Here is a 14,788-nt window from a genome sequence, read left to right as displayed (position 1 = left end):
TTAGAACTTGTTGGGAGGTTAATGGAATGTGCGGGCAGAGTGGATGAGGGAAAAAACGCGGGCTAACGACAAGTTAGGTTAACGAGAAAGTTAGGTGTGCGGATGAGAAGTTTGCTGGGATACGGTGGCCGCAGCTGGCAAAGGACCGGGTTAATTGGAGAGACATGGGAGAGGCCTCTGCCCTGCAGTGGGCGTAGTCAGGCTGATGATGAGGATTGATTATTGCGACAGCATTTGAGGTCTCGTTCTCGAGAACCACGGGGACCACGCTGATTGGTTAAAAGAGGCCATGTGACTCTGCAATGTCATCACGACTTACCCGTCGTGCACCGTGGTAAGTTAGTTATGGCTGAGAGAGGTCACCTGACGGCTGAGAGAGGTCACCTGAGAGGTGCCTGACGCTCTTCCTTATTGGAATTTTATTGCTGTCTTTATGGATGGCCATGGTAGCTGTGCAGTTGCTATACGTATATATCTTCCAGTATTTTGACATAAGGCTCTTCTGCACCCTGATTTCGCAATGCCTGTATGACTGCTGAGGTTTCTACTGAGTCATATTGTTTTCCGTAATCAATGAAGGCTATATATAGTGGTTTGTTATATTCTGCGCATTCCTCTGTCACCTGATTGATAGTGTGAATATGTTCTATTGTGTAATATACTTTACGAAGGCTTGCCTGATCATTTGATTGATTAATGTCTAAGGTTGTCCTGATTATATTAGCGATTACCTTAGTAAATACTTTCTAGGCAACGAACAGTAAGCTGATCAGCCTGTAATTTTTCAAGCCCTTGGCGTTTTCTTTCTTACGAATTAAGATAATGTTAGCGTTCTTCCAAGCTTCTGGTACGGTCGAGGTCATAAGGTATGGCGTATATAGGGTGGCAATACGGCTACACCTTGGAAAGTAAGTCACCCAGTGGGCAGGTGAGCAGTGGCGCAGTGGCACAAGGCAGGTGCTATGACAGGTGTTACCATCGGCGGGACTTGGGTTGCTTGGGTTGGATGGCGACCCAGGTTGCTCTATGACAGGTGTTACCATCGGCGGGACTTGGGTTGCTTGGGTTGGATGGCGATCCAGGTTGCTCTATGACAGGTGTTACCATCGGCGGGACTTGGGTTGCTTGGGTTGGATGGCGATCCAGGTTGCTCTATGACAGGTGTTACCATCGGCGGGACTTGGGTTGCTTGGGTTGGATGGCGACCCAGGTTGCTCTATGACAGGTGTTACCATCGGCGGGACTTGGGTTGCTTGGGTTGGATGGCGACCCAGGTTGCTCTATGACAGGTGTTACCATCGGCGGGACTTGGGTTGCTTGGGTTGGATGGCGACCCAGGTTGCTCTATGACAGGTGTTACCATCGGCGGGACTTGGGTTGCTTGGGTTGGATGGCGACCCAGGTTGCTCTATGACAGGTGTTACCATCGGCGGGACTTGGGTTGCTTGGGTTGGATGGCGACCCAGGTTGCTCTATGACAGGTGTTACCATCGGCGGGACTTGGGTTGCTTGGGTTGGATGGCGACCCAGGTTGCTCTATGACAGGTGTTACCATCGGCGGGACTTGGGTTGCTTGGGTTGGATGGCGACACAGGTTGCTCTTCCCGAGCAGCTTCTCACGATTAAATAGGCTGCCGCTTGATACAGTGGGCAGGTTGCTCACCATCACCGCATCATGCTAGCGCACATATCAGCGTTTGGCCTCATTACCCAAATGGACTGATGTTTTCTTTAAAACCACCTTATAGCTTTTAACTGTAGTTTTAATAAACCCACGTGTCTCAGTTAATGTGACGCTCATTACTGTCACGGAATGCTACTGCCATGTTTCTTAACCGCACAGCCGGGTGTGCGCTTGTTTGGAAAAGAATCTTTCGACTGTCGCAGAGGAAATATGGTTGATAAAAGTTAGTAGACGGTCCCTTTAAGAAAAAGGATGGAAAGGGAAGAAAGAAAGCAACACTGAACGGAAGAAGGAACGAAGAAAGAGTGGAAGGAAGGAAAGGAAGAAAAAGATAGAAAGAAGGAAGGAAAGGGGGAGGGAAGGAAGGAAGATAAATAAAGAAAGAAGGAAGGGAAGAAATAGACAAAGGAAGAATGGAAAGGAAAAAAGAGGAAATGAAATCGCAAAGCCCCGAGCCGCGTTGAACACGCTGTATAGCTCCTGAGGCTATAGGAAATGAAATCACCGGTTAGGCTTGTTCCTTCAAAAAGAGCTATTTTTTTTATATCTTCGCTTGCCGCGTCTGTTGCTCTAAGGAAAAAAAGAAAGAAAGAAACGGTATAGAGCGACTGCCAAGCTCTTTCCAGCTGTTCCCCGTTGGAACAACTGCGACCAACGACATCGTGGATGTGTGAACACAGCGTGACCTGTGAGGAAGAAGACAACGTCAAGAGTGCAAATAATAGAACGAACATTTATTATTCCTACGAACTACATACGGTGTCCTTTGATCGAAAATGGAAGGAAGGAATTCATCAGCACATACAAGCGATCCTATAGGCAAGGAACAAAAAAACCATACTGCGCCATAGCCGGCCCCTGCAGCTGTACATACCTACATCCTGCTCGCTGGCTGCGCGTTTTGCCATCGTTGCGTAAGCGCCACGCGCATAACGTAGCTTCGGCGCCACCGCTGTTGACACCGCGTTTGCCGGCTGTCGAGCGCCATGTGTGGCATAAGCCGGTTTGCCTGCGTTCCTAATTCCTGCAGTCGTTTGCGGAATACGCCACTTCCCTTCGACGAGCGCGCTTGGGGCTGCGCGGTGACATAATATAGGCCGTCACTCTCTCTTCTTCCCCTTCCTCTCCAGTGCAGCTTTGGTTAGCACCGGACATCCTGCGTCACACTGCTGAATGGGCTCTTCCTTCTAACTTGCTGTGCGACGTGCCAGCTTACGCCAGACTTGATCTTTTCGCAAGTTTGCTTCGGCGCAGCCCGTACAAAAATTTCTTTAGACAGTCTATAGACTGTCCATAGACTTATGTCTATAAAGTCTATAGACTCTCTATCGACGAACCCCAGAGACTAGTCTATAGACAATACTAAGCCTGTAGAAATTCTATAGACAATCTATAGATTTATGGCCATGCACTTTTATTAGACTTTTGTCTATAGACTATGGATAGACAAAAAGAAATATCTACGGGAAGGCGATAGAGGCTATAAGAAGTCTATAGACTGTCTATAGACAATTTTTGTAAAGGCTAGGAGCGGAGAAAAGGCAGTCGTCGAGCACACTATAGCTAGAGATTTGACAGGCTGTACGTGATTGTGGCGATGCATGAAGCGCGTGCAGACCGTGCTTCAGACGGCCTTGACGAGGGCGGTCCTTAAGATTTTTGCGAGCGTTTTATAGCGAAGTTGTCGCGAGATAAATGTGAGCAGAGAATCTTCCCACTCATGCTTTGTCTTTCGTGGGTCCCTGTGATGCTGCCTCGACAGCGAGGCTACAAATGGCGAGTGAAAAAGACAATCTCGCGCCGCCTCTTTACGCCAGCATCTAGTTCCTGCTCTTGAGTGTCACAAAAAGTAATCGTCCTATAGCTTCTGTCGTTGCCTCAGCTCTATGCTATGGTTAAGTTTTTACCGCACTGAGGCGTTCAGCGCACTGCATACTTATCAGTTTGGCGACGCGCATTCGGTAGAAAGGAATATTGAACATTGTATGCAGACCAATGGCTTTGCCAGTGTTTTCTTTTTTTCTAGGTGTTGATGTGGTTGATGCTCCAGGGGGAAGAGGTCAGAAGGAAGAGGTTAGACAAGGAGGAAACGACTTTTTACATAAAGCCTACCGCAGTCGGCTGGAGAGGGAGAAGCTTTTTAGGCTGAGTGCGAGAGACGCAGCTCTCCTCCCTATGCGGGAAGTCAGCCAGCAGCGGAGCCAGAGAGAAACGAAGAATGCGCTTGCACTGAGACTCCAGCTCGGCTTGGCGTTGGTAGAGTATATAATACCGAGTACTGCAGTTACGTCAGTAGACGGATGCGCAGCTCCCTTGGCGCGTGAGCAACAAATATTTCATAGGGTCGTCCGCGTGTCACTGCCACGGTCCAGCCTAGCCGGCTAAGGGCTCCCAGTCAGCTACTGAGCTGCATTGCAAGCACTGATGAGACTCGGAGTAGATTAACGGTTAATCATTCAGCACGATTCGAAGCTTGCTTTTCCCGGTTGCTCACTGCTGTTTGTCCTTACCAGCGGCCTCGATCACTCGGAAAGGATCCGAGCTTCCCTACCGCGGTACCAGTGCACCTGTTCCATGTTAATTCTATACCTGCTTTGAGTTCACGGTACTATTTTCCTCCTGTACCAACCTGCTTTGTATAAAAAGTCAACTAAACGGGTCCTAGGTGTACAGGTTTTTGGTGGGTTAATGGGCGCTTATTTGTGTCATTCAGTACCAAGAAAGAAGAGTTTCACGAGAGAGAGATTTTTTCCTTTTCCTTCCTCTAACCCCCCTCCCCTCCCCATTTGGATTTCCCTTTCTTTTCCCCTAGAGGAACTTCTCGGGGAAGTGCGGGTCGGTGATGGCGACGGCGGCTTCGGCTGCTCCGTCCCTGGGCGGTTCTCGCTCGTGCATGCTTAGCTTGCGACTCATGGTGGTCGTCAGCTTGGGGATGCATGAACGGGGGATAAGGAACGTGGACATGTTGAACAGGTCCAGGAACACCTTGTACCGGTCGCTGCGTGATGACAGAACGAGAGAGGTGTACACATATGTCACCTTTAGACCCGCACAAAATCTCGCTCCCCTCATCGTTAATCAAGGTGTGTTTTTATAGCTTGAGTGCTCCCCATGAACATACACACACACAAAAAAATTGCAGAAGTAGTTGCAACAGTTATTTCTCTACGACCTTTTCCCACTCTGTATGCTACGGGTCTCTACGCCTTCAGAAACATGCGGCAAGGTCTAATGGCGCATCAAAATACATCCGCAGCAGAACAAGTATTCAAATCAAAATTTCAAATAATCTCATAGGGGCGCAGAGAAAGTTGGGAGTTATTTGACCGCTGATTCAGACAAAGCAACCAACTTGGGAGGCTGGTCAAGGATCATCTGTTGCTACAAGATTCTTGGAAAGGTGACTGAGCGGGAGCACACTGCGATAGCGTTAGAACCTGTTGATGCCTTTACCGAAAATGACGTCACCTCCGGCCTGATGACGTCACTACCCTCCAGCCAATGGAAGAATTTTATGACCGACGACACACTTTCATAAAAAAAGAACATGATAGACAGATGCGCATTATAATGTACGCGGGGTGTGACGAGAGTATAGTAGTTAAAAGAGGAGAAGGTGGTCGCCGGCAACACACATGAACTGGGAGAAGAAATGTGTGAAGATAATCATAGACCGAGTTCGCTCCGTTTTCATTAGCTAAGCGTGCTCGTTACAGTACATCGTAAGTGACGAAGAATCGACGTGCGACGACGATTCTGTGTGTCACAACTTCTGAGCTCGTCATTTTTAATATTCACCAGTCGAAGTATACTTCTGCGTTCTCTCTTTCATCGCCTCGTGAGCGTTTAATTTCTCCGCCGCAATACAGTGGGGCGCAATAACAATGGGAACACGCGAACGCGTGGCCAGTCTTCCGCCCTCTTATGGCCTCATCACACATGACACAGTTCACGTAGTCCCGTACCTGAGCGTTGACCGAAGGTACTGGTAGCCAGAAGAACCACCTGTGCCAAACTGCTGCGAGCCGATCATGCGCTGGACCATCTGAACGTGGTTGTCTGAAGAGAAGACGAAGACAAATATGAACAGTTTTTTGAGGCTATGCGTATAAGGTGACAAAAGCACTCCTATGATGAATCTGTTCAGAGCAGTAGGTATTTTTATTGACGCCAATGCGTTCAATGTTCAATTATTTTTTTAAATAATGAGAAAAGTCTGTAGATGCTGTCCCGATGAGGAGCGTGGTGTGGTGGAAGCGACGGGTCGATTGATTAGCCCTCGAATAATGTAGACGTCTGGAAAGAAAAGCGGACAAGTTTCTCTGGAAAAGCTAAGCTCAGCACTGAAATAGTTTCATCCTCCCATGCGCAGGTTACTAGGTAGCGGCTGCCTATTGCCATGGCAACCTCAATGAAATGAAGTTGTGTTCGTACAACGACCCAAAACTTGGCATATGCGACACTTGTCTCGACAGCATGACAAGCAGCATGATATTCATCGGGAGAAGGTTGTCACCATGTTATCATGTCAGGCTCATTTCGATGCATGGAACACAACGAAAGGTGCATGCTTTGGAAGCTCGTTCGCATGAAACCAACAGGCAAACCTTACGTGATTCGTTGTGTCATAACCACTGAACGGTTGCTCAGTGGTTATGGTGCTCGGCTGCTGACCCGAAACACGCGGGTTCGATCCCGGCCGCGGCGGTCGAATTTCGATGGAGGCGAAATTCTAGAGGCCCGTGTACTGTGCGATGTCAGTGCACGTTATTAAAGGACCCCCAGGTAGTCAAAATTTCCGGAGCCCTTCAACTACGGCGTCTCTCATAGCCTGAGTCGCTTTGGGACGCCAAACCCCCATAAACCATATTTGCACAGCGTTATATAAGTGAAGCGGCGTTCGCCGGAAATCAGCATATGCTGTTGCCATAATTTACCATACTGAATTTCCTCACTTTTTCACACTACCTTTATAGTTGTGCAGCGTGAAGACTCATACAAGTAAAACTACGATCCTGCTGCACCATGCGTAAATTAGGCGCTTCTGTATTAGGTATAGGAGGCTATCACATACTTTATCGTATAATGAAAGAGATTTACGGGCCGCGAATGATAATTACTGCATTTCTGATCGATATATCTGATATATGGGTGCGCGCTAATAGTTGCTCCTCATTATAATTCATAACCGGCCACAGCCTATCGCTTCTGCTTTCGAGCCTTCAAGGCGGACTGCACAGCTTCTGAGAGCGCGACTATAATACTCTACTTTCATAAAAGTCACACTGCATTTCTGAAAAGCATCTCCTTCGATTTTATGCTCACAAATAATATTCTCTCTGGAATAATTGTTATTCTTATTACCAAACCTTCAAAACCTTCATCACAAAGGACAGCGGCGAAGGCGCTCCTTAAGCTCTTAAAGGACTCGGGGTTGAGTTCCCGGCTGTAAACTTTAAGCGTGCGCCCTCTGTTCCCTTGTCATAGTGGTCGATCGACACGCGAAAAACCAATTAATTTCGTTGCCGCTCTTTCTTTCCCTTTTTCCGGCTTTGTTTCCCTTTCCACGTGTAGGGTAGCCTACTGGGCATCGCCTGGTTAACGTTCCTGCCTTTCCGTCCTTCTGTTTCTCTCTCTCTCTTTATTGCACACGTATCTTCCGCATTTAAAAAAAATGTGGCAATGCGACGGAAACATGGCTGCCGTCCTGGGAACTGGTGCAACCTTACAAAAATTTCTTTAGACAGTCTATAGACTGTCCATAGACATCTGTCTATAAAGTCTATATACTCTCTATAGACAAACCCTAGAGAGCAGTCTATAGGCAATAGAAACCCTATAGACAGTCTATAGACAATCTATAGATTTACGGCCATACACGTTTAGTAGACTTTTGTCTATAGAAAGTCTATAGACTATGAATGGACAAAAATAAATGTCTATAGGAAGGCAACAGAGGCTATAAGAAGTCTACAGACTGTCTATAGACCATTTTTGTAAGGGAACTACCCTCTGGCAGCACGGGCAACGTGCGTTGTATGCATATATAATGATCGCACGCTACCGGAGCCGGCACAGCGTGCGCGTACACGTACAGCGCCACTTGGTCAGGAGCGAGTCGACGTCCATGAGCAACGTGAGCAGGTAGTAGGGCTGGTGGAAGCGTGGCTGGTCCCGGTACAGGAAAATCATCATGGCGCCCTTCATGGCCTGGTGGCTCAGGCGGCGTTCTCCTGCGCGCACAAGAGATGCCGTATTCACGAGGAGCAAGCACCCTTCGTGTTGTGCCGAGAGAAAAAAATTATCTGTGGTTCAATCCGACTGAACGTAGTAAGACGAGCGAAAGCCCTGTTAAGAATGGTTAGACATGGTTTAACTTCGATTAAACTTTATTGCGTATTAGTGGCTTGGCTTGGACGGCGGCGATAGATCGTCGAAGCTCTGGCTCCGGCACGTTGCTCGTCCGTGGCTTTGTGTGAAGGTAAGCACACGCCACACGCTTTTGTACAGCGAACGACGCGCCACGCGATTTCCGGCAGTTGCGAGAGTGCCGTCGGCTCCACGTACGCAGCTGTAGCGAGGCGCAACGAGTCAAGTGATTCGATAGTCGCGAGGCGAGCGAGCGAGCACCGTCGGCTCAAAGCGCGCAGTTGTGGTGAGGCGTGGTGAGTCACGTGAGATGACGTCAGAGCCAAGCCTCCGCTCCTCCTGCTTTGAAGGTCAAATTTCAGAGCCACATGACCTTCAGCTTTGGACGGGAGCAGTAGAGCTTTCGCTCTAAAGAAAGATTGAAGCGCTGGTCATTAGCGCGCTTCCGTTACAAGCGCCTTCCCTTACCTCGATGCTCACCCTCTAGAAGAACAAGAAAAAGGAGGAAAGTGGGCGGGGAAGGGGGCTAACATTCCACTTTAAAACGATAACCGATCTCCGTGGAAAACTTGCACCAGAGTACGTTGGCCTTGAGCTTCACTTTTACGTGGCCATTACAAACTGGCGATGCAGTATTACGCACTGCGAAAGCCGCAGGCTCGAGGCATTTTCAGACGAAGAACGAGAGAGGTATTTCAATAGCTCGACGTACGTAACGACTTTTTAAATAACTCCTAATTTATGCGCATGAAACTCGTGCTATTGACCCACTAAGGCGCAGCTGGAAGCGCTGTTATAGAGGTGCGGCGCTTTACAACTACCGAGCTCTGCTGAGGGAAATAAAAAAAAATGCGTAATTGCATCCAGGAATTGGAGTACGGGTATCGCATGTGAGTAGAACACCTGTGCGTTGTGGAGATCCTTTTTGTTGCTACGTTCTTTTGGACAACCAAGGCTTAGGTGCTTAGATGTCGAGTGGATGAATGAATCACCTCTTGAAAGCAGAGCGTTGTGCTTGTTGACGTCAAACAGGGTGTCGAAGGTCTCCTGCGAAGAGAATGGATTGGAGACAGCACATGTGTAAAAGGAAGCATTTCATGCTACGCACACTCGCGCTCCTTGATTCACACGTGTGCACTAGCGCGATAACTATATCAGCTGGTGAAACTACAAGAAAGGAACGTACTATCAGCAACGGCTGAAACGCGAACAAGAGAACTGAAGTGCCAACACAAAAGCACCAACATATTAGTTCCCTGAGAGGACATGCAACTGAGGTTGATTAACACTTCTAAAGGACAGTTTTCGCGTCTTCGAAGTGAAATTATTCTCCGCAAGTGTTGAGGTTCCCCTGGCTAGAGCTTCTCATTTTGCTGTTCGTGGTTCAATTGTCTTGTCCGCGTTTCAGTTGTTGCTGATGGTACATAAACGAGAAAATGGCATGGTCACTAAGGAAGGCCCGGTACGACCTAGGAGGATGTGAAAAAAAAAAATTGCAGGTTATTTATTTCTTAGGGTACGACACATATGCGTTGATGCATTAGTGAAAAGTGCAGGTATTATATGCATCCTAGGCCGCTGTGAAGCAGCAAAAGAGAAAATAATAATGACTAGATGAACTCCAGCACTTAGTAAGCCTACTCTTTATTGGCTGAGATCTCATACCAAAACCGCCATGTGGTACACGTGTGTGAAGATATTTCCCAGAAAAAAAAAAATACCTTTGTCTCTGCAGGTAAAAAAATAAAGGGTTAATTATTCTTTGCGCTACCATGAAATCGACCTTTTCCAGGTCTCTCAGGTACACATCACTACCCCTTATCCGGTAACATGCCGAATGGTGACATATATAACATACTGGATTTGATCCTACCTTTTAAAATTTCTCTTAGAAGCTCCTAAGAGTGCTTTGCAACTTCTGCTGTACGTATACGTGCCTGATTTCATAACTTACTGTCCCTTGGACAGGAAGAGGAGAAGGCATTGCACCCACTAAGGCCTCCAGCTGCTGTCCAAGTTTTTACAATTTTAATGCTAGAAAATAAACATCCTGTCTTTGCTCACACGTTCAAGAGTCATTGTTTGAAGTGGTGCTTCAGAGAAAAAATGGTCTGACGTTTTGTGATAGAAAAATAATTCTTATTGGTTTCAGAGAGTGCTCTTGATGCGATGGTTCCATTCCATATGTGCGCTTCTGCACGACGTGCTCCGATAACGAATGTTCCTAGATTCATAATGGTTCGGACAAAACTTGTCCATTGCAACATTAATCGGGCACGGTGCTACCTTCTAGAACACTATAACGGTGCCTAGCTTTCAGGTGCAGCCTGCAGGGTTGCCAGACTTACCCGTTTCTTCGCCACGCTGCTTAGAACAGCCTCGTTGTTGTCGGCCTGAGAAAAAAAGAGAAAATGCCGTCGTAAGAACCTGTTTAACAGAAAAATTAAAGACTTTTTTGCGCTGCCAGGCCTTAAATTTAATGCTGCAGGCTGTGTGATATCGTTTCACTGCCAATAATCACTCCCAAAACAGGGCAGTCGAAAAACAGTGCTCAAGTCTCGACGCTCAGCGCCCAATCAACAAATACTTCTGCCCACTCGACCACACACCATTGTCTGCAGGCTTCTATAGCCTGTGCGTAGTATTGAGTCTCAAGCGGTAAATGGAGTTCGACCGTAATAAATAAATAAATAAATAAATAAATAAATAAATAAATAAATAAATAAATAAATAAATAGGAAATATTGCAGACTTGATAGTTTATTTGTTGGAATGGTTTTAGTTCTCTTCAACGATACTGTATGAAAATTGCACTCGCCACAGAACGTAGTTTATGCTGTATGTTTCTTAGCGTTGTGGAATAGGTGAACTATAAATAATACACATATTTAAAAATAAATAGTGCTGTATTAGGTAGTTATGCAAGGCAGGTTCTGGCGTGTGATGGCAACAAAACGTATTTGCGCGAAGGAAAGAATCTAGTCTAAAAAGAAATGATACTAAGTAGTCGTCTAATAGAAAGCCATTCTAGATGGCGCCACTTGCTTTAAAATAGGGACTAAGTACTGGCCGAAGAAGCATTTATTCAATGCTAAAGAGTTGAGTCCTCTTTGTCGAAGTAAACGGGTACTTCGCCTCAGAGTTCATGCAAGACACGTTGCATTCCTGGCGGAAAGAAAGCGACATTCCGGACGGGTCGTTTCCCGTAGAAGCAATGCAGGACAGAATTAAGCGCCGTCATCTGATACGCACGGTTAAAAATTCGATCCCGCTCCGAATCTTGCGCTCTAGAATTGCCGCTATAGGCTATTCAGATATTCAAAAACGAGCGTCTTGAATATCAAACGAACGGTCAGCATTGAAAACATATTTAAAACACAAGCAAGAGATCTGTGATTTATGACTTAGAAGATGCGGTGGAGCGCCATAACAGAGTGAGTGCTTGGACTTAAAGACAAAGCTACAGGGGCGCGCCGATTGTTTGGAAGACTGCAAAATAGGCCGAAAACTAGAACCTTAAAGCAGGACGGAGTCCCAACAAAACACTGGCTCTATTGTAAACAAATGGCCCTATTTGGCACAGAACAAGTAGTTTTGTAAACTAGCCTTTTTTCTTCGACTGCTGAAACAAACAGCGTTTCCCGTTTCCGATCCGTGAACTTGTCCAAACTTGCCGCACTAAATATAATGCCATATTGCGTCTTATGTCTGGCATGACAAGGTCGACAAATAAAAAGAAAATATAGCATGAAAGAGAGAAGGAGAAGAGTAGATACAGAGAATGAAAGCAGGGAAAGAACGAAACAAAAAAAAAATGTCTACAGTGGTCAGGTGCCTAAATCGAAGCCGCAGCCACCGAGGCACGGCGCCAGGTTACGCCCAGTTTGTACGTCCAATTAGTTACTCGAGAGGAGATAGTTCACGCTCTTTGAGTCAATACCAAATAGTTGTAGTCATAGAGTGGTTCTCAAACAGTTGGCAAGTAATTGTCAAGCACTTGTTAAGTGGTCGTTGTCAGGTGACCGCTACTTTCCATTTACACAAAAACTCTCTCCCTATTGTTTCTGCTCAGTCCGCGGTTCGCAACCACATCAGCTATCTCATCTTAGAGTGCCCTTTACTCTCGGCCCCCGGCGTTCCACGACGCGACTGCAAGCTCCTTGCAGCATCGGCACTTGAAGACACTTGAATGCACCACGCATATTAACCTCGAAGCAAAATCAAGCCACGTGCTTCCACCGGTCAGGCCGAAACCGAATATGTATAGGCTATACCGAGTGTGAAAGCACATATCAGCCGCAGACATCTCAGGCACGTACGCGAGCGTCCTCCCAAGAGGCGATGCGGGTACTGTTCGCTTTGCTTTTGCTTGCATGCACAGGCCCCTGTCCGCGACTGCGCGCACTCGCAGCCGATCGGCTATTCCACTTCGGGCTTCCACGTCATCGTTCGAGAAAAGACGAGATGACGGTTATGCCTTTTATTTATTTTGAAGATACCGCAGCCCTTGGGGCCCAAGCAGGAAGGGCAAAAAACAGCACGTGCACAAAAAGGCATGCACCAAAACGCGGAAACACTATAATGTACAGAAGGAAAAACGCTTGTCAAGAACACGTTCTGGGCGAGTTTGGGGATGAACACGCCATATCTAGCAATAACATTTGGTTAAAAATGGTCTGGATGTAAGCGTCTGCAGTTAAACTCATAGAATTGCGTCGTCATTTTTTGCCTTCTTGGTCGCAGCGTCTTTGGGAGCTGCGGAACGCGCAGTTCGGTCGTTCTAGACAAGTGTTTTGCCTTCTGTACAAGTTAATAGAACCAACACAGCTCAGGAAGCACAAAATGCAAATACAAAAATGCAAGTTATGAGTGGTTCTTGTTCGTTTTGACTACCGTCCCTTATAAAAATGATCTAAAGACAGTCTATAAACCTCTTATAGACTCTATTACCTTCCTATAGATATTTCCTTTTGTCTATTCATAGACGCGTGCTGACGTCACTTACGATAAAAATAATTTTTGCAGACAATGACGAATCTAGTGCGCACCTCGTTTCACGAAACTTGCGCTGCCGAGCTGTGCTACGTTTGGGGCTATGTCTGTAGTCCTCAGTACGCCTACTGCGTTTTTGTTTTCTCGCGTTTCTTCGCTGCTCGACGAAGAAATTACGACATACGACAATTCCGCGCACGTACCCTGCGTTCCTCTGCGCACGTATCTCTGCAATCCCTTCGGACAACAAGCGGCGAAATAGCGAGGAAAAACTGGGGGCCTTCTTAACCACATTCGTAAAGAATGAAACGCAGTAGCATTTAGGTTGCCTCCTACGGTCTCTACAATGAGTATCTGATGTTATTGCGATTTTCCCACCAAAACTCCGGTTGGAATCGGTTGAATTACCATTATGTGGTGTGCATGAGTCATCACCTTCTAGAATGCTTGAGTACCTTTTACTGTATTACCATGCGAGATTATACTAATCCGGCCGAACTAACCCACCTTAATCCATTTTCTGGGGCGGGAGCACTTCCAAAATTTTGGGTGTCCCTCACAATTTTCGGGGGGTGGGGTGAGGGGGCAGGTAAACTTCCAATTTCTGGGGGTTCTCAAATTTTGAAATTCGGCGGTGCCCTGTGATTGCTCCACTGGTGGTCACGTGGTGTTGATGGCATCACAACGCTCTAAATCGCATTCATAGATCTTGGGGAGTCCTGGTGCCAAAATTTGCGCAGTGGTGCAGCGGTTAGGCGATGCGTCACTGCCCCGGCAAGCGGCTGTTTCAAACACAGCCACAGATGGCGCTTGTGAGACCCGGCCAGGGTGCTCACACGGAGTTCCCGTAATTCTCATGCGCAGCGCCACGGTTGGCAGATGAAGACTGCATTGATACCGGCAACGGTGGGAAGATTGCTCACAATCCGGTGGATATGTTGCCACTGCCTATACAGTGGGCAGGTTATGATGACTTCACAAGCTCATGCGACCTCTCTCGACCAATCAGGGAATTTCGTGACACAGAAGCCGGAGATTTTTTTTGTGTGTGTGTGTGTGAGACGGCAACCTAAAAGCCATAGGATTAATAAAACTCATGAGAGTCCCACGAACGGCTCGTTCGATGTTTATAAGGCACGCGGTAAAGTCCCATGGGAAAGCTGCACCCGGCGACGAGCGTAGCGTAGTGATCGCACGATTGAAATTCGAGACGCGGGATCAATTACTGCAGGCTTCTGCGGGACGGGTGCTGTGAGAGAGGAAGCGAAGACGAGGAGCTGTCCGCACGTGTGTGAGTGTCGACGCCCTCGCTACTGCTGACACTACGCGGAATTTGATTGCCGGCCTCTTGGCACGCAAGCCGTCGTCGAGCTTCCTCTGCGTCCCTCCCCTCTCTGGCGATACTCAGCTCGCACCCTTTCCGGCTGTGTATGTCGCTCTGAGCGAGGCACGTGGGTTATACGTCCTTCCAACGACATTCGCTGCATGGCCTCAGCAGCTCGCTTTGTATGCGCGACTAGGTACATGACTCGTAGATAATAAATTCAGGGAACTAACTAACTAACTAACTAACTAACTAACTAACTAACTAACTAACTAACTCACTCACTCACTCACTCACTCACTCACTCACTCACTCACTCACTCACTCACTCACTCACTCGCTCGCTCACTCACTCACTCACTCACTCACTCACTCACTCACTCACTCACTCACTCACTCACTCACTCACTCACTCACTC

General features: G+C 47.3%; 1 protein-coding gene across 2 annotated transcripts in view; it reads right to left on the bottom strand.

Annotated features, from left to right (window-relative positions):
* Positions 1 to 2,394: 2,394 nt before the first annotated feature.
* v (Tryptophan 2,3-dioxygenase vermilion) overlaps positions 2,395 to 14,788 on the bottom strand; it is a 48,720-nt gene continuing 36,326 nt past the window's right edge. For both annotated transcript variants that reach the window (XM_077662828.1, XM_077662829.1), the window contains exons 12-16: positions 10,402 to 10,446; positions 9,046 to 9,100; positions 7,780 to 7,917; positions 5,650 to 5,743; positions 2,395 to 4,682 (exon numbers count right to left, since the gene is read on the bottom strand). In XM_077662828.1, the coding sequence (XP_077518954.1) occupies positions 4,493 to 4,682; positions 5,650 to 5,743; positions 7,780 to 7,917; positions 9,046 to 9,100; positions 10,402 to 10,446 (522 nt within the window). In that variant the 3' untranslated portion in view covers positions 2,395 to 4,492. The remainder of the gene's footprint in view (positions 4,683 to 5,649; positions 5,744 to 7,779; positions 7,918 to 9,045; positions 9,101 to 10,401; positions 10,447 to 14,788) is intronic.

This window comes from Amblyomma americanum, chromosome 4, assembly GCF_052857255.1.
Source record: "Amblyomma americanum isolate KBUSLIRL-KWMA chromosome 4, ASM5285725v1, whole genome shotgun sequence".
Classification (NCBI taxonomy): domain Eukaryota; kingdom Metazoa; phylum Arthropoda; class Arachnida; order Ixodida; family Ixodidae; genus Amblyomma; species Amblyomma americanum.
The sequence above is the reverse complement of the archived record's forward strand: the minus strand, read 5'-3'. Positions and strand labels throughout refer to the sequence as shown.